Source organism: Phaenicophaeus curvirostris, chromosome 14 (genome assembly GCF_032191515.1).
Source record: "Phaenicophaeus curvirostris isolate KB17595 chromosome 14, BPBGC_Pcur_1.0, whole genome shotgun sequence".
Taxonomy (NCBI): domain Eukaryota; kingdom Metazoa; phylum Chordata; class Aves; order Cuculiformes; family Cuculidae; genus Phaenicophaeus; species Phaenicophaeus curvirostris.
The window spans coordinates 15331182-15351919 of NC_091405.1; the positions used below are offsets into that span (position 1 = coordinate 15331182).

General features: G+C 34.2%; 1 protein-coding gene across 2 annotated transcripts in view; it reads right to left on the bottom strand.

The window, feature by feature from the left end:
- Positions 1 to 20738, bottom strand: part of RPGRIP1L (RPGRIP1 like) — a 53984-nt gene that overhangs the window by 23187 nt on the left and 10059 nt on the right. Inside the window, exons 7-17 of one of the 2 annotated variants that reach the window (XM_069868657.1) lie at positions 19123 to 19228; positions 16604 to 16750; positions 15443 to 15516; positions 11392 to 11531; positions 7972 to 8078; positions 6624 to 6803; positions 6277 to 6394; positions 5230 to 5682; positions 4995 to 5146; positions 2429 to 2795; positions 1550 to 1758 (exon numbers count right to left, since the gene is read on the bottom strand). In XM_069868657.1, coding sequence (XP_069724758.1) covers positions 1550 to 1758; positions 2429 to 2795; positions 4995 to 5146; positions 5230 to 5682; positions 6277 to 6394; positions 6624 to 6803; positions 7972 to 8078; positions 11392 to 11531; positions 15443 to 15516; positions 16604 to 16750; positions 19123 to 19228 — 2053 coding nt within the window. The remainder of the gene's footprint in view (positions 1 to 1549; positions 1759 to 2428; positions 2796 to 4994; positions 5147 to 5229; positions 5683 to 6276; positions 6395 to 6623; positions 6804 to 7971; positions 8079 to 11391; positions 11532 to 15442; positions 15517 to 16603; positions 16751 to 19122; positions 19229 to 20738) is intronic. The other variant, XM_069868658.1, reaches the window with a different exon arrangement.

The following is a 20738-nucleotide window of genomic DNA, read 5'->3' on the forward strand; positions in this document are numbered from 1 at the left end:
AGATGTTCTTTGAATAAACAAAACTCCCAAAATGGAGATAACTTTCAGAATTCAGCCACAACCAGGTAAAAAAATCTACAGAACATCTATGGAACACAACATGAGTTTCGGGTGAGAAATAACTGCAGGACTGAACTCAGTGGTATCATATATGTGGCAGAATGATTTATTATTATCGTTTATGGAGTGCTTGATTGCTTCTCTTGTTCTATAGGCTTACCATATTTTTGACACCTTTCCTCATCTCACTCCCTTTGGAGAATTTTAAAACAGAAACAGAAAAGAGACTGGTAATAGTAGAAATTATCTGCAAGTATTTCCATCATGATGTTAGTGTAAAGAAGACAAAAAATAATAAAGAAAAAGTGACTTTCTACTTTTCAAGCTTTACTATTTTGATGAAGGTAGAAATTATCCTCCATTTCCACTGATTTTTATATGCAGAAAAATTCCCTACACTACTTATAATTTATGAGTGATTTTTAAGAAGTCATTAAATATCACAAGCCTAGGAACAGTGAGTGGATGAGGGCCTCTATGGACACACAAGTGTAGGCTTGTGTTCACAAGCTCTGATCCTCATGCAGGACTTCAACCACCCTAATATCTGTTGGAGGGTCAACACAACAAGGCACAAGCAAATCCAGAAGGTCCTTGGAATGCGCTGATGATAATTTGCTTGTCAAAGTGATAGAAGAGCCAACAAGGAGAGGTGCTATGCTAGACCTTGTTCTCACCAAGAAGGAAGGTCTGGTGTGGAATGTGAAGCTCAATGGAAGCCTTGGCTTCAGTGACCATGAAATGGTGAAGTTCAAGATCCTTAGGGCAGCAAGGAGGGTGCACAGCAAACTCACTACCCTGGACTTCAGGAGAAGTTGTGGAAGCCTCTTCCCTGGAAATGTTCAAGGCCAAGTTGGTTGAGGCTGTGAGCAACCTGAAAGTTGCCCTGCCCGTGGCAAGAGTGGGTGGAGAACTGGGTCACTCTTGAGGCCCTTTCTAACAAAAACCATTCTGTGATTCTACGATTCTATAATCATAGCACCATGCTCCAGGCACCAGAATAACAGTATGGCACAGATACACCTACATACCTGTAACATACGGCTCGGGTCTGGCTACTTGAGAATTCTTTTGTCTCAAAGCTATCCCACCTGACTGAATTCTAAGTTTCTAAGAAATCACAGAAATAACCACTGATATCATGACTGTCATAAGTTTCAACTGTAGACCTGAATTTGCAAAAGCATGTGACTACATTTTATATAGGACACCTACAATGGAAAGAGAATTAATAAGCACTAAAGTTATGGGCAAGACATTTCATGCTTATTATTTCTCTTCCCTTTTGCCCCTGCCCTTTTGTTAACCAGTTATCCACCACTGTAAAAGAATGAAAAAGGTTTGGACACAAGAAACATCGAAAGAAAGTTGATGATAGCGGTTACATGAAGTATTTTTACCACGCATTATCTTACAGTAAGCACAAATCCTGGTCATCACAAAAGAACTAAATGACCTGCAGTAATAGGTCTTTTGTGATATTACTTACTGATGAAGTAGAAGAAGGAGGCAGGGCTGGTGGCTGCATTTTTTCCTCTGCTAGTAATTCAGTCACCATCAATTTCTCATTTTCAATGTAATTTACCAAGTCTGCAGCCACTGTTGATCCACTTGGTGGTAAGTACACAAACTTCCATTTTACTTCAACTGTGATGGTACCAGTAGTACATCTTTCAGGATCTGTTAGTTCAAAAGTACCTGAAAGCAAAATCCAAATCCTGCATAAATTATATTATTCCATACATCTACAAGAAAATGCAATGCAAAACTGAATGGGCTTCAGGAATTAAGAATTAACTTGATAGTCTTCAGTTTAGAAGATAAATAGTGTCAAAACATTTTGCTTTGTAAATCCAAATATATCCAATATAACACTGTGGACATAAAAAACATAGGATTTAGAAAGGAATGGATTACTCTGTTAGTTCAATGTCTGTTGTAGCTTTCTCAGATAATCCAATACCAGACAAATAATTCTTATTGATATCTTCCAAAAGATCCAGCTTAAATACCTCCATGGTTGACTAATACTTACTTTTGTTACAGAAAACAGAAGAGTTTTATAAAGACTTATAAACTTGCAAACTTTTAAAAGAAGAAACACTCTAATTTGCAATTTTTCTCCTATTAAACACTTATACTGGATAATTACAGAATCATATTTTAAAACTTTCATAGATGTCTTATAGTCAACAATGACATAATCACTTGGCCTTGCTGAACCTTATAGAACTGGTCTTATCCCATCAACAGAGCTGTCCAGATCACTCTGTAGAGCCTTTCTTTAATTTGATTATTAAAGAGATGTAAAGAGATATGAAACAGGTAGTGAATATTTTGTTAAGTTTAAAAGAGGTCTAATTCTTACCTGAGATAGATTTGTCATATGCTAAAGAAATAAGAGGCACGCTGGCTTTCCCTATATAAGCACCTTCTTCTGTTTCAGCATCATCAAATACATAAAAGATTAAGGATTGTGATTTTAAGTATTGGTCTAAATCTGCATTCATTGGCACTTGGAAAGACATATGGTCATCTATTTCTGGGTTGTTGCTGCTAGGAATGATGGCAGTATCATAGTCTTCAAAATCAAAGAACTTGTAGACAACATAGGGATTTGGCTGAAGATGTTTCTTTCGGGGTTGTAGATTGTTACAACATTTTATTGTAATGTGGAGTTCATTTAAATTGCCATCTGTTGAAGTGCTGACTTGGGCAGTTCCAAGTATCTGCTGCTTTAAATGAAAAAAGAAGTTAAACTAAAAACATTATTACTCTTAGATTGGCAAACTCTAAGAACTATGTAAGTAGAACAACTAACTGACTATTTCAATGACACTCCAACTACTGTTTCATTTTTATATGTCAAAATATTACTTGTTCTATAAATTCAACAACATCTCTCTTGGGTTGTTGGTATAAAGAAATATGAGGTTAATCCTTTCAGGTCTGTTATTACTTGCTTTATTCTCCTAAAGTTGTATGAACTTCTTGTCATTCTTGTCAAGATCACACTTTTAAAAGTGATTCATATCTAGTGCCATATCTGATCTTGACAGCTATTCTGCATCAGGAAATGTTTGTAACTGTAGTCCCCTTTTATACAAGTACTTTTCAATAATCAACATTGCATGGCAGTTTACTGTTTGTTTCTTCCTCCACAATCTTTACCTACATACACAATTAACAAAAAATAGAAACCAGCATGTGGAGAGTAATAAATAGTTGAAGTAGATAAAAAATTTAATGATATCTCAAGTTTACTGAGTTACCTATCAGCATGGCTTGTATATGTAGTGGAGCCCATAGCTGGCAAACTAGGAAATTCATTTTAATAAGAAAGAATAAAACCAATAACAACCTTAAATTAATAATCCCCCTCTATATTGATCTGAAAAGGTTCTCCTTTTTGACTGTAACATGCCACAGCTAATTTCAGTTGTTGTGCATAGCTATCTCGCTTGTGGAAGCCAGACTTCTGTCTTCTGGTGTATGAGGAAACATTTATGAATTTGATTTTGCGTGATGTTAAATAATTCACAGTGAAATACTTAATGAGAAAACCAAACACGACAGTTTAAGTCCTTAATATCCAACCTTCAGACTACTACTGGTTACATACAGAACTGGAAAAAATTATAGCAGTTGATGTACAGTTCATGTTTCCATGATTTCTGCGGCTGTAGAGGACAGAAAACTAATGTATGTTTAACCAGTGAAACCTTAAATTTTGGGAAGCGCAACTGAAGCTATTTCTGCAGATGCAGATAGGCAGAACCCTTAGCACAACATAACCATCTGCTATGGCTATATGACTTACAGTTTTCGCCATGAAACACTTCTGAAAACTGCAGTGTTTCAAAAGCTCTGTAGAAACTCTTCTTCTTCTCTGCCTTTTTTTTGTATTTTATTTTCTCTTGTATAATCAGTATATTTCAGTTACAATGTTTGAATTTGCAATTTTACAATAATTACAGCAAACCACTCAGCTGCACATGCCTAACCTTTCAACTGTATTTAGATTGGTAAAACAGCCAGAAATAACATAATAAAAAATAAAGAACACTAAATAACAGATTTTGGCATTTAACAATTGCCATATTTCTCAAGTTACTTAAAAATACCTTTGATCCTTCTCAAAATTAGATATAAAGCACATGTTACAATGTAATCAAACACAAAGTTATTCTGAAAATGGCTATGTTAACCTTTAGAAGAATTCATACAACTAAACATACTTCTCAGATTACACCATGGAATCCATTGAGATTCTAGTATATTATGGAATGATATAAAACACTGAAGTTACTCTAGACTTAGACTAATCTAAACACCTATAGCAAAAGAAAAAAATGCCCATTAGAAACTACGTGTTTTAATTTATACGTTTCAACTTCATTGGTTTTATTTCTTAAAAAACTGTTAAAAGATGTCTGATAGTCCCTTCTTTTCATGTTTGTGACATGAAAACATGGATACACAGTGCATCATATTATGAAAATTCTCCTTATCCTGCTTAAAAAAAAAGAAATGGGAAATAATCTCAATCTCATAACACTTAAACATTAGAAATTTTGAGATCTTTCTGAAAAACTGTCACCTGTTACACTGATCTAACACACAGTTGGTTTAACATTCCTGCATATTGTACTAGAACAAAAAGTTAACAAAACCTGGCAATTAGAAAGGTTAAGAAAATTCAATATAATAGCTTCAAATATTCTAGTGACAGTTTCAGTAATAATAAAAAACTGAAATTTAAGACCTTGTCTTTCAAGAAAGATATAGCTAAACGAGTTATGTCTCTTCATTCAACTAACTGGAAAATATTTTTAGCAAAGCTTACATTTTGTTAACTTTGAACATATTGGGACTATTAGAACTGAAATTCTAATTTATTCTATCAAAATTATGAAGTACAAACCCAAACATACCCTGGATGGTAGTTCATGCTCCCTAAAATTGGTTGTTATATAGCCCAGAGCCTTTGACCTCTCTTTGTAGAGCCTAATAGCTTGATCCATAGGTACTCGTAACCTGATCCAGTATTCTAAGGTACCGTAATTTTGAATGTTTCCATTGATTCCTAAGGAATAAATACATACGGGATTGCATTAATTTTCTTTTCAACATTAAAGTACTTAAGTACTTTTTTTATATGTTATTTACCAACTAGATTTGCTGTGCTGTAGATCTTCCTATTGTCTTCCAAGACTTCACTGAGCTTCAGCTGACAAGCAGCAACGGTTTCATAATCTACGCCACACGCATGATGAACCTCAAGGGTGATACTCTTTTGCTGTATGTAGTGCAAGAAGCAGTCATCAGCCTGTACAAGATACCGAGAAGTGAAATCATATGACGGGGTTTGCCCATAAACTACTGGGGTTATCTGAAGTTCGAAGTCGTAGAATCCATAAGTACAAAATGTTGCAGGTTCACGGTCACCAAAAGCGTCCATAGCTCCAGAAGAGAAAATCACTTTGCTGATATGAATTTCAAAAAGGTTTTCTCCTCTTTTTAAATGTAAAACTTCATCAAATTCATCCACTGTACCTCCTGGCAATATCTCTGGTCTGGATTTATGCGGTTTTGTACCATAGACAATATCTCTTAGTTGAGCTGCAAAAACAAGATAATGTAAGAGCTACAATATGACCGCCTTGTTTAAAAATCAGGTATAATCAATGACTGAGAGAGAAAAAAACAATAATTCAATTATATTAACAGTGTTACTTTCTTATAGGCCTTACCAAAAAAGAAATCACACATTTGAAATCATACAACTACTGCTGATTTAGCTCACTGACAACAACTGTGTATATCTCCACAACGAAGCTGCTTCAATATATATAAAAATCAACACAGGCCTCTAACAATTAATAACAGATTACAAGGGAGTTAAGCAAAATTTCAGAGGTCTTCTGCAATGATCAAACAAAGTATCACTACGCAAATGTAGTGGAGACTTCAGATGGATATTTCTGTAGAGTTGAATTAAATTTGCCAGGGAAAGAATTGTTGAATTTTGGTTTGTTAATGACTTTATAATTAAAGTCAGTGAAACAGGACACAGATAATTTTCCATCAAAGAACTGAACTTCCCAACAGGTTTAGGAATGGATTAGTGTTGCAACTGAAGAACAAATTTGCAACAATAATTTGCAAGAGAAAAAATACATAAGAAAAATACAGAGGAATATACTTTAAAGATACCTTCTAGCTTTCTGATGCGGGCAGCTCTAATATCAAGAAGACGGACATACTGTTCCAGTTTTAACTCATAGTCTTTCCGTAGACTATCCATCTTTTGTGACACAGTTTCTACTTCAATCTGAAAAAATTTTCATGTAAAAGGACTTTTGTGGCTTGTCTGCACTGATTTTGCACATGCTATTGTAAAACTTAAGAGACAGATTTGAGGAAAGAACACTTCAAGTACACATAAGTGGCAGCATTTTTTAATTCAGTAGTATAGCAATCAGTTCAAATTACAGAAAAAAATCTAAAAACATTATTAGGAAAAACAGACAGCTATTCTTTCAGAACAATGTTCCTGGTACCTGGTAATCTTTGTTAATTTTGTGCTGAACAATTAACATACTCCTCATCTTTTCAAGTTCCTGCACTGTTTCCGCATGTGTTAACTGTAGCTCCCTCATGGAGTGTTCTACATCTTTATGGATATTATCTTCTGCTTTTTCCAAAAAAGTAAGGTCCTCATTCTGCTGCTGCTTTTGGACCTGGAGAAAATTTGAAAAATTAATAGAACAAATGCAAAATATTTGGATGTATTTGTGCCTGGTTAAAAGTAGCATTGGGACATAATTTTGTAACAATGATAAGACAAAAAGCATAAGTTAGCAAATTCTGAGTGTGTGGTAACACAAAAAATAGGAATGAGGCAGAACACTAAGGGTCAGCACTGTATTCAGTAATGTAATCTCATGATCATCAGGAAATAATTAAAAAGTATGAGATATTCAAAAGCAATAACTCCTGTTTTCCAATGAAAGTAGTACAACCCCTTAATGTATTTGTCTTTTATATAATTAATAATCCTGCTTCACTGAATGTACAAAACCTGAAGAATTCTTCCCAAGTTTATGTTGCTTCTGTTATTAATGCTGGTGGTTTAATTTTCATTAGTGGGCTGTGGAGTTTTTGCTTTCTTTTTTCATTATCATTATAGAATTACCATTTGCATTTGAGTAGCAGAAAAAGATTATATTTACAGCAAACACTCCCTCAAGAAATCATAAGTCACTGGAACAGTGAAAAGAACTCAAACTTATTTTGGCACCGCTTTCTTTCTCCCACCCTCACTTCATTTTTAATTCCACTGTAAACAATAAAATAACTTAGACGCAAGAGGAAAAAACCAACATTTTCTGGGTATTTTTGGTTTTCTGTTTTAATAAACAAAGAAGAGTTGCTAAGCATCACCCTATCAAATTTTAGAACTTCCATGCTTACACCACTATAATTACAGAATTAATAAACAAAAACATTTAAATACAGGAGGAACAAGATGGCATGATAAGTCATTTAACAGAGAAAAAGTAAGTTTTTTAATAAAATACTTCTGAATCTGGTTTAATTCACTTTTGATATTATAATGAGCTATCTGCATAACTCTACATTTCATCCTGGCAACTCTTTCATCTTCCTACTATCACCTTCCTGAAACAGAACTACTTAATGAAAAAGTATTATCAGATGTGAATGAATATCGAAGAAATACATTCAGAATAACAAGATCACTAGACATGACATCTTGCTTGATATGATGAATAAATAAATAAATACTTCTATATTTCAGTATTCTTTTACTTTCAACATGCATTTGCGCTATGGCTATAACACAAAATGTGGTTTTTTGTTCATATTTTAAACAAAAATAGAGTTCACCTGGGTCAAAAACTTCATCTGATTTTTCAGTTCATCTAGTTGTTGCTGATGTTCCCGGTTGCATAACTGCAGATCTTTGTTCTCTTGCATCAGCTTTTCCTTTTGGTCTTTAAGTAGAGAGACAACAAAATATTCTACTTAAACTTATCTATAAAGATCATAAGCTTGCGTTTTCATATTAACTTATGGACAAAAATGTTACTTTAAAATGTAGAAACTGATTTATTTTCTAATAAATTTAGATTTATTGATCTAGTATTGGTGTATGGATTTAAAAAAGTGCAAAATATTTTTACTTTCATTAAAAGGGAACCCGTAGTGACAAAAACGTACACTTTGTGTATTTCTATACAGAAAGATATGCCCAACAAGGTACAGTTTTCTGGTTTCGAGGGAAGGCAAGGAAACAAGAGTGGATGTAAAACTGTCAATCTGAATAAGCAAACACCATTAAACCTATCAGTAGATACCCAAACACCCACTAATGCATAGCTACACCCACAGTGATTTCTCAATAAGAGCTGAGAAAAAACTTAAGTATTAGGCAAAATAATTTAGCTACAACAACATAGTTCTTTTCACATGGAGAAGTTTTAAAAGCAAGCTCTTCTCAAAATTGAGGCTTCTAAGGAGCAGAAGTATTCTCTCATTGTCCTTCTCTAGTTAAGCTCCTTATTGTCCTGATGATAATGTATTTTCTCCTTCCATTTTTTTCCCATGTTTCTTCAAAGTCCCAAAGTTATATTTTCATACCACATACTTAAATACTATGAATTCATATCTTAGGTCAGAACGACATAAATGCTAACTGTCAACCTGACATGCAGGTATTAACCTTTGAAATTCCCATCTGCACTTGTGGGAGTGGGGGGTAAAACATTAGATACTTAGATAAGAATATATCCTACTGCTTTCAACAAAACAGTCCGTAATATCTTTTTAACGCTGGAATCTTTTCTGTTGACCCTGAGGGCATGATGCCAACTTAGCTATTTCTACAGAACAGCTTTTCAGCTTAGAAACTTGAACTCAGAACGTGGCTGAGATGCTCAAGGGTTTTGAAATTACATCAGGTTGGTTTTAATTTTGTAGAGTTTTTATATCAAATGACATCTTCACTCAAAATGAATCATCTGTAATGCCATTGCTCCTATCCACAGTAGCCTGACTCATACATGTGTTGGGACTCCACAAGAGTCACTTCTAATTCAAACATTTAATCGCCAGTAAGATTTTAATTCTCTGCAGCTACAGGGAAATTGTAATGTATTTGTGCAATTGAGAAGAAAATATGATTAGAAACACTAAAGGCTGAAAATCAGAACGTACATAAGAAAACAATTAAAACAAACCTTTCGAATGGACAGAGAACACAGGCCTTCATAAAAGATGGTGAAACATTTATCAGCAATTGAGTCTTCTGGACTCTCCCAAATAACATACCTGGAAGACCCATATCTGTTGTGATGTCTCCCATGGGGAAAAAGAGCCACTCATGCTGATGTTGTTCATTTCCCTACGATATAAACTGAGATCTGAACTGGCACTTTTTCCAGGGATAGAGAGACAATCTCTCATTAAGTACTTTTATCTCATTGTCATGATTTTTTTGACAAGAGGAGCAAGCTCAGTCAACTCTTTCTCTAACATGACCTGTAAAGTTTTTGTACACATTTTTAATATTCATTCACACTTGCTGATTAAAAAGTTAACTTCAAACCTGTAAATGCTATGTAGAAAGGAAATGAGCTTGTGTTAAAATCGAGGCAATTTCAACAGCTTATGTTAGCCTTTTGAGACTTGCACAGAACAACGCTGCCAGAGAGATATAATGAATATAAACCAAGCAGATATTGTATTATGGCTGAGAGGACATGGAACATTGCAAGATGATGTTAGTCTCCTACGGCATTAAGAATTTTTCAAGGCATTCATTTTAACATCTTAGTCCTGGAAAAGAAGTTTCAAAAAAAGATTCACATGCCAAACTACAAAGCGTAGCCAAGACACTATGCCAGTTCCAGGCAGTAGATTAAGACACACAGAACTGCAGTTCTCCCGCTGAACCTAAGAAAGGATACGCAGTGGAGGCAGGTACTCAGAAGTACATGCTCATAGAAACTTTCATGTCCTAAGTTTTGTCAAAGACAAGAAGCTGTAACCAAATCCTAGATACAAAGGCCTCAATGGTATTACCACATCTACTCAAGCTGCAGCAAGTTCATTTTAACAGAAATAGAAAGTGTAGTAACCTGGTGATCCAATTTGCAAGTAATACAAACAGTTAAGTGCCAGTCTGGGGAAGGGGTGGTAAAGCCTTGCCACATAAACACAATGCTCATAGGATGGATAGAAGATGGAAGGTGTTGCCTGGTTTTCCACATTCAGCTTTACCACATAATAGTATGGCCTACAACATTTCCATGCTCTTAGTATCACTATAAATTTTGCATTGCACAATGAAACTGTCATTAACAAATGTCTCCAACTGTCAATATGACATAACTTCATATTGTTGCACCTTAAAGCATCTTATATTTTTAATATCACTTAAGGTTAATTTTGCAAACACTTGCTGTGGTTAAATAAAATGTTTAAATATTTTATCTGGCACTTGAAGTCAGTAGAGCTACCCGGAATCTTAATGGTAAGCATATGCTGAACACAAGCCATAATCATTAGAGTAATTATTCACAAGAAGTTAGCCCCTTTCATTCCATTAGATTGTTCACAAAACTACAACTTTTAAAAATGCGCATTTGAAAAACTGGCTCTAAAAATACTTCCTGCCTGTGCTTTTGCTTTGTAACCTGATGTTGCCGCAGTACTGAGATAAAATCTCAAACGATTGCAAGGTCTTAAAGATTCACTGAGAAGTTGTTTTACAGTTTGGGGAAAACTGATAAGAAATAATCTATCCAGTAGATTAGAAGAAAATTATTACTGTAAAGAAAAACTATTGTATACAGAAAATCTAAAAAAAATTCTGAATTCAAAAAGTTGAAAGACAACTAACCACCTCCAAGGGCCTATGCAGTCTTCACATAACTTTGTAAAGTAAACAGAATTAGAATAGCGTTTATAGTTTGAGAAGGACTCCCAGATAGTCCATTTTTTCCATAAGACCTTGCAATGCAGAGCAGAGAAGAAATACAGAATGAAGAGTAAATTTTTACCCAAGAGATGAAGAATGAACGCAGGTGGAGTTAAATGATCCTCATTTGGCACATAACCTGTACTAGGTCAATTTTTGTACTTAATAGCTAATCATAACCTAAGTGTATTGTTCTAATGTACACCTAAAAGGCAGCTCTGAAATGACCAACAACAGAAAACTACACTCTTCTGAGCAATGTACCTGAACTCCAACACAGAAGAATCTCACATCATAAGAAAATGATAGTCACTTCAAAAATATACCTCTTTCTACTTTGATCTTGTCAAGGATTTCATTTTTGTCTGCTAAATTAGATTCGATGGCAGTCTCTAGCTTAGCGATTTGCAGTTTCAGTTGCTGTTCCTTTAATTTCCATTGCTTTTCATGGGTCATACTCAAGACACTGCAATAAAACATGTGGCATGTGAAAGACTTTTAGAAATCAGCTTCACAGAAAATAATAAAGAAAAAAGCGTTTAGTGGCACAGAGACCACTGTCATCATGTTTTAGGAATTAAGTAAACATATGCTGGTCTGCTGCTGTTGAAACCAAGGCGCCTTTCTCAGGCTGCGGTTAAAACACATGAAAGAGTTTGTGGGATGAGCAAAGGAACTGGCCTTAATTTAGAGCTCCAAAGTCAGAAAAGTTGGCAGCATGCAACATTTGTGGGACTTAAAAAGGAATTCAGATGCTTATCCCAGAGTAATCCACAACTCCAAACCTCAGCAACTGACAACGGACAAAACCATTCTTTCTGCATACAAAACCTCTTAATGCAGAGAACTGGGATCACACACCTGATTTCTTTTAAATCTGTGAAACATGCAGAACCTAAAGTCAGTTGCTCGATCAAAGAAATGTTGACCACAGAGTGACAACAGTTGTCTCATACTGTAAAATAACAATTCTGATACTGATTAAGAAACACAAATAAAGTAATCTTTCTCCTACTTTAAGAAATAAAAAACAGAGTGGCAAAGAAACTAGAATAACTATTTTGCCTGTAACACATCATTTACTTGTAAATTAGCAATCTACGTGCTATAAGAATTGCATGCACACAGAATCAGAACTGCTGAAACCACAACAAAATGTGTAACTCAGACTGAAACAAAATTAAGTACATTATGTAATTTACAGTAATTCCCAGTAGGTAAAAAGACAAAACAATGCAATGTGCTCTCATATAATTTAGACGGTAAGCACTATGTTCTTCACGTGATTATTCTTCAATTTTTGCATTCTTATTAGCTAGATAATGTCTTTCAACTTAATCATAAACCAGTTCGTTTACTTTTGTATTCTGTGAAAAAAAGAGTCAGTTCCTCAAATCTTTGGTGAAGTCCACAAGTTTAAAAAGTTTTGCGTTTTTTTTTTTACATAAATGAATGCATTAAAAACCCCAATCTTTCTTATATTTTTCTATTTATCAATCTATGTCTCCCAGAGATCTGTAACAAAACCCTCAATCAAAAAACACTTAGAAGAGAAAAAATAAATAATTGCAGAAGGGGCAGGCGACATTGTTTTGCAGACTGTACATGCTGATCAAAAGAGAACTGCCTGTTTCGATAGCCATGACTACATAAAGTCATTCTGAGTACACACAAGTGCACGTATATCTAATATAGTTGAGGAAAGACTTTGCGATTGAAGAAAAGTATTATAGTATAAATTGGAGACTTTAAAGTATATAACAAGAGTTTATATTACTGCTCTGTGATCTTCACAAAAAGAGTTCTATCTATGTATTTTGTCTTTTTCACATATATCCATCTCACCTGCTTGTACAGGTCTACAGAGTGGCTTTTATAGCATGTCTGAACTTAAACAGTGCTTGTAAGTTCTCAAGTAATATAGACCCCAGTCTGCCGTAATTTTGAAGATAATATGCAGTGAATACAATGCACTGAAGCCACAATCATTTCCATGACACTGCATAGGTACAGAAGAGAAACTGTGCTCTGTAATTGCTTAGACTTGACACTCTTCAAAGTCTGATTGGCTCCCATAAAGAATAAATCTTAGCAAGAAAAGATATAATACCTGGAGTTCTCACACTTCTAAACATGTTTTAATATCTTTAAGTATAATCACTTCACATAAATGGTAGCTACACATTATTTGAGTTTTCCTAAAAGCTAAGCTGGCAGAAAAATAATTAACGGTTACTCTGATAGTAATTCAGAATTTCGATGTTTAAATGAAGAACATTTTAGAACACAGGTTTTATCCAAGCCTACATAATGCTAATGTTTATATCAGTTTCAATTGAGTCCACTTGTGTTGCTTGCTTTCTTTGAATTTTAAGATTACTTTTACCTGAATTCATGTGGAATCTCTCACATTTTCTGTATTTCACTGGAGTTGGAGCCATCTGGGTAACTATAAATGGTCAACCACATCTGGCACAACTTCCTTTGGAGGGAGTTTAAGCATTACTAGATTTGCATTACAAGGTCATATGAAAACAATTCCTCCAAACCTTATATCCAAATGAACTGTTTCCTTGGATATTGACTAAATAATAAGAGCTAACTGACAAAGTCTTTCTTGTTCTTTGTAAACTTTTTAGAACCAGTTCTGCAGTCTTGGCTTTGGCAAAATTCCCATCATCTTCAAATTTAAAAAAAACCCCAAACATTAGGTAAGAATGGGTTTATGCTTCTTTTCCTCCATTAGAAAAAGAAAGAAATAAATATTTATTAATTAACTAGCATCTGTGGACACTGGCCTATCCACTTACATTGTTGAAATGGAAAACGGAAAAAGGTGACCATTAAACAGTTACAATGAAATGATCCATATATCTTCGTAATTTCTTCTTACATTAACACAGAATGACAAAACATGAATCAAAGTTGAAATGGGAGTATATGAAAAGACAGATCCTTTTAGGTAAAAGATAAGCCATATTCTAGATTATTGGGTTATGAGAGAACCATATTTAAATTTATCTAGTTAAACATTTTTAATTTATCAATATGATTGAAATATAACAGAAAGCTTTAAGCCAAAATTGTAAGTTGATTAGTTAGTAAGAGTTATTTCTCTGCATAATGATAGAGGAGAAAAAAAAAATCCACATAAGAAATACTTATAGCATGATCAGACTTGAGAGAGATCTACAGCAATGAATGTAAGCAAGATAACTGACCAACTGCTCCTATACAAAACTCTAAGTATTGTGCGTATACGACCATTACATCTCACACGTAAAAGATGTTTTAAGCTGTTTGTACTTGCACTTTTCAATTACTGTAACTTTTAATTTCATCATGGAAAGTACAAAAAGTATAATAAATATTGTAAGAATACAATAAACGTCATTTGATATCACTCACATAGTGCCAAGTCACTGATATTTTTTGACAGACACTGACATCACACTGACAAACCAAACAAACTTCAAGAGGAAAAAAAAATAACATTGATATGAGAAAAGACTTCAAGCATTTTCCCTACTTTCTCAGACAACCATTAGAGATCTGTCTTATTTTCTAACCCTTGTCAGTGTAAAAGACACATGGTTTCACTATAAAGGAAAAGTTCATTTAAAGGTCATTTTTTCCTTTAATATGCTTGTGGCAATTGACTATAATTACTTTTTTTTCTGTACCAGAGAATTTCTTGAAACATGTCTGGCAATGTGTTTTCATTTTCATTGTAAGCACTGCTGACACAATTTACACAACTTATTTTGTATAGCAACCTTTGTAAAAACTTACATGAGTCTACAGAAAACTTCAAGCAGGATCAGTACAAGTGAAATGGTAGCTATTACCAAAACTAACAAACCACCCCTCAAAAACAAACATCGGAGAAGCTGTCAAATATCAGGCTTCACATAGGTCCACTGAGAAGCACTGGAAGAATTTACACAAAAAGCTCAGGTACCCCTTTTGCCCAAATGAAATAAAATAAAATAAACCCAAAAGAATGTATGAATACCTAGATATATTCTTCTTTCAACAACCCTAAAAAAATTATTAGAAATTCAAGTAAGACCTTTTTGCATTATTCTTCAAAATAAAGTGACTTCGACTTACTTTCTAACTATATATTTTAAAAATGTAATCTACTGTTTTGAGAGTATTAGAACATGTATGGAAGCTGCTCCGTTACAACAAAACAGATGAAAGCTAGACAGAACACCATAGAAGTTTCCATGCATAATTACTGATACGATGCACGAATACATTTACATGTGTGTACACACAATACACATATGAAAACTGAAGTACACAGTATATGAAGACCTATTAAATGGGGCAGTAATCAAGTGTTTTCTACGAACAGAAACCATAACTCACCTCTTACACAGCTTATCATAGTTTTCACTCAAAAGTTTGTTCTCTTTTTCTAGATCACTTATTCTTTCCTGTAACTAAGATGAAGGAAGCTTCAATCAAGGCACAGCACAGAAATAAATTACAATGAATGTATAAAGACAACTAGTTAATTTGTAGGCATAGTCAGGCTTTTGTTTGTTCTCTATACAACAAGCTTCAAAGTAACAGTCTTTTTGGCCACATGGATTTACATTTGGCCCAGTCAGTCTTTTTCATGCTGTTTATATAAACCTGAGACTAGCAGTTGAACAACAGCACCTAGCTACATTCTGACTTTTGTCAAAAAAAAACCCAAATAAACAAAAACCCACCCAAACCAAACCTGTAAAAAACTAATAGCATTGAAAACTTTTATTTTCATTTTTGTAAGCGAGTATTAGCACAGGCTAGTCAATGGCTCCTGTATAGTAAACATTTTTAAGTATTGGCATTCAAAGTACTCAGTAAAGAAAGATATGATTTTAAAAATGAGATGCTTTAACTGAGAAGATATAGCCTACATGCATTACAATAGTCAAAAGGTTTAGAAGAAGTACCTGTGAGGTAAACTTGGTTCATGTAAAATACATTCAAGATGGGCAAACCAGGCAGTAAAGCTCATCTTAAGTTGCTATAAAATCTAATAAATAAGTTTGTAAACTCTTACTACTCGTATGTTCGAAAGAATGAGAAATACAACGCTTGGTTTTTAGTCCTATATCTGGATGACGATTAGTGATGACACTTGTCTCCAAGGGCTACTGGAGAAAGAAATAGAAGTGACTAATCTGAACCACTGAGTAAGATGTAATACTACATCGAACTGCAATTAAATCAGTTTGAAATAATACTAAAAAAATCTAGTAATTTGGATGAATAAATCAAGTGTTATGATTTTTTTCTGGTAAATAAAACACTTGTTTAGTATCACAAATTATATGAAATCCTGCGCTTCAACCTCAAATACTTTCCAAACACAAGTGCAGTGATTATGTGGCATGGGAACCATGGATGTTTCACTATTCTATGAAACGTAATCAGCAGCCAAAAGATTTTCTTTTTCATAGGATAAAAGTATATATACTAGCAGGTTGGTCTAGCGTACTACCTAAAGCAGATTCTAGGTCTCAAATACAATCTCACCTCCTCTGTCCTTCGGTTTGAAATTGTTACTGATTGCAATTCTTTTTCAAGATGGAGACACTTTAGCCGCTCCTCTTTAAGCTGTAGATTCAGTTCATCACTTTTTGCTATTAAAGCACCATGGATGGTCTTCAAGTTCCTTTCGTTCTACGCAAAGGAAGGAAGGAATGAGCAAAAAAAAAATTAAAATAAATCACACTTGTTAGAATGCAGTAACACTCTGCATAGCTAACCAGTGGTCTCTAATGGCATTATTTAACATACATTTTCAATGTGGTCAACAGGAGACACACCTGAACTAAGTAACTGGAAAGCAACTTTTCATTTTGCACGGCCAGGAGAAGGTGGCACTCTTGCTGCTCTCATGAACATTAAACCCTCAATTCAGTCATGCAGAAAACAACCAAGAAATACATCTGTTTAGCAATTAAAAGATTTTGCTGTGGTTACAGTGGTTAGACATGCTGACCAAAACCACTGCAGTAGCAAGCAAAAATGAATGTTGTCCACAGTTATGCTAATCACAGAACTTGCCACAGCCCTGTTAACCCTTAACTGTAGATACCTAATTGTTTCATAATCCTAATGCACTCAGTTCTATCTTCTTCCAAGCAGTAATTTAAAGAGGGACTTGTGATTTCTTTCACAATTTCCTTTACTTCAATAGATTATATAATAGCACATTTAACTAATTTTAATATTAAAAGCAGGATGCTGGTGGAACCTCTATTTCCAGAATATTAGGTAATATTATACTGCCTACATTCCACAATGCTTTAGTTAAGCCTCGTTCATTAAGAATTTCCACGTAAATCACACTTAAAGTATGAAGTGAAACAAAACAGCCCAAAAGCCAATCTCCTGTTTAATAAAATGATTATATGAAAATTTACGTCAAATACACGTATAGGTAATGTTTAACAACTGTAGGCAGAAAAAAAATGTTTGCTATGGTTTTTCCATATAATCTTCCTACGAAGTAGTTAAATGGAAAAGCTGGATGTGAATCCTGTACAAAGTATTTGGGTTTACAAGCAGCCTAAATATCCTAGAAACAAAAAAATCCCACAGAAAACCAAGCTGAAAATAAATGATAACAAACTCAATAGTAATAATAATCATCAAGATAAAAATTAAAAAAAATACTAAAACCTGCTCTGGTTATGTGTCATCTAAACTAGAAATTTTGCATTTTCCAGTTATAAATTTAGTAAACATATTTCAAATCATTCGAATGACTGGAAATAAGAAAACCATTGTATCCATTACCTTGTTAAAAAAACCACACTCATACTTCTCAAAAATGCAGCTTTCACTGTGAATATTAGAAACAATGTCTTCAAACACCAGTATGAATCCTAGGCATGTGTTTCTATTCAGCTGTTGCCAAGATAGAGGCATAACTACTTGACATTTGCTGTAAATTACCAAAAGTCACATATGATTTAAAATGGAACAGTTCACTTATTACTTTCTACTTAAGAACATAAAAAGCCATGTGAAATCTGTGTCCCCTGGAATTTACACTCCACATAGTTTATCCTATGAAAAATCACATAGTTTACCTGTGAAAAATCACATTTGAGCTACTAGCAGAAGAGATGCTTTGGCACAGGAGATAGAGGTATTACATCAAGGGCGGGGGGATTAGCAAAGCAAAATGCAGACGCAGAAAAACACAGGAAAAAAGGAATACAACAAAGCCAGGACAAAAATCTAATGGCACAAGTGTTATTTAGCATGCTAAAATAACAAAAAGCAGGCAGCAGTAAGAGTTTACAAGGATATCCAGTGCTTCCACGTTATAAGGCTAGGATAATTTATTTAGCTTTATTGCATGTAGGATTCCTACTGACAGGAACTCTCCCATTTCTCAGCCATTATCATACTACTACTGTCTGTATACACATGCAGTTCTCAAAATACACATGGAAAGAAGCAGAAGAATGCTGTATAATTAAAACCTACATGCAATCAACCACGCAGTTGCATGTTCCGGTGATATTTTCATAAAAATGCTCCTCCCATGAAGAAAACCTACTACTTACAGTAGCCCTCTAAAGTAATTTCCATGAACTTATGAACATAATTTAAGTCCTAATGTCAGAACTCTAAACAGCCAAATTTTATCAGTCCTTGATAAAGCTGGGGAAGTGAGGCAGCTCTAGCATCCCTTCTATAGTAAATCAGTATATTTAAGTCAAAGCCCTCTTTTAAAATGGCCAGGAACCTCTATAGACAGCCAGAAAACACAGTTCCTTCTCCACAATCTGCCTGACATGGCTTTGAAGATAAGATCTTTAAGACCTGCTAGACCCTTCTGAAAAAGAAAAAAAACACAGCAATTTTAAGACCAAAAAACCCTACACACTTGGAGCGGGTTGGGTGCGATGTATCATGTGGTTTATTTTCATGTACTCAGCATTGACTCAGACTGAAGAACTGTGTATGTTTATTTTCCATTTAAGCATGCTTATGTGACAAGAGTAAAGGAATGTTACTGACCAAGTTGCAATTACCTCTTGAAGCTGGAGAAATTTTCCTTCCATTGCTGTAAGAGCATTGGTTTTCTCAGCCAGCTGCTTACGGACCTTGATCATTTCCACATTTTCTTGAATGTTTAGCCTTCAACATTTTAATAAAAAGAAATACATCATGAACTTAGAAGATATAAAAGTAATTATATTATTATTTTTCTCTTGAAAAGTTCAAATTGTTTGCAAATCAGTTTCCTACAACATATTGGGAAGAAGATCTAGTGTGTAATACCCAAATTAATTTCTTCTTCTAAAATCCACATCACAGAACTCGAGTAAATAAACTTTCTACTGCATAGCAAGTTCCAGCAATACATATACATTTTTGTTTATCGTATCAAACTATATATAACAGGAAGAAAAAGCAATCATATACCTAAAGAGATTATTTGTTTTCCATTCACTTCTTTTCTTGCTCCAAAGTATTTGGTGCCAGGAGATTACCACTTTATGGAGCTTCCTCTTAGAGTTTACTGGTAAGAAAAAATGACTTAGCAACTTATACTGCAACACCTTAAGCCTGGCATTCAAACAAGCTGCAGGTGTCTTAACTAAATGAAAAGCACTTAATAACCATACAGATGTTCTGTATTGTTACTATGCTGAGAACAATTTGAGAACCTACTGCTTAACCGAATGGACATTAAAATAACCCAAAATTTAAATACATATTTATTTCTGATGTTTTCCCTTACTTCAAACTGTGAAACTAAACCCCATTACTTTCACAGCTTCTTCAAGTACGGGAAAAAAAAACAATTCAGATTTGCATTAATATAAAATACAATAAAATCAGAATAGATCTTTAGCATTTGAAAAGGTAATTTCTCTTCCAATATTTATCTATTTTAGACATATTGGAGGAATTGTCACAATGCCATGGTGGAGCAAGAAAATGGACTACAAAGCTTACACATCTGTAAACCAGCTGAGTATGTGAAATGTTTTCCTTTTATTCTGTAAAATATCAAAGCCTATTATGTTTTGGCATTCCCTGGTTAATTGTCCTTACACAGAAGATAAACACACTCACAAACCTGAGATCTTCCACAAGAAACAGCTCTAACACTATGCTAAAATTATCATGTGTCTAAAACATGTTATCTACATAAATTAAAGCTGTGGTGAGTATAGACAGCAGCACTGTCTCATGCTAGCTATTTAAAAGCTAATGTAGTGGCACGTTTTTATTAATCTTTTTCCACACATCAAACAAAAGGCTCCAATGCCTTCAAAGGCTTTTTCCTTTTCTTCTCCCCCAACCCCCACCATTTTTTAAGCAGGAGGCTTTTTTTTCCTTCTTGTTTTTTCTTTTTAAATAGAAAAAGGAGCAGATGATAGTGAAATTTATGATGTACAGATGTAAACCCCATGGCTCCTGACAATCAACATGAACTATTTTTTCAACAGTGAATAAAACCGCATTTGATTTAAACAGGTTTGTGGTACTGACATAACGAACTAAATTATTCCGATCTGGAAGTGAAAAATTACTTTTTGTTGAGATAATTTTAGTTCTTACAATTTTAAGTGTATTTATCTCATGAAGTTTCTAGCTATAGAAAGCAAGTGCCATTGATTTCTTAGTGTATTTATGT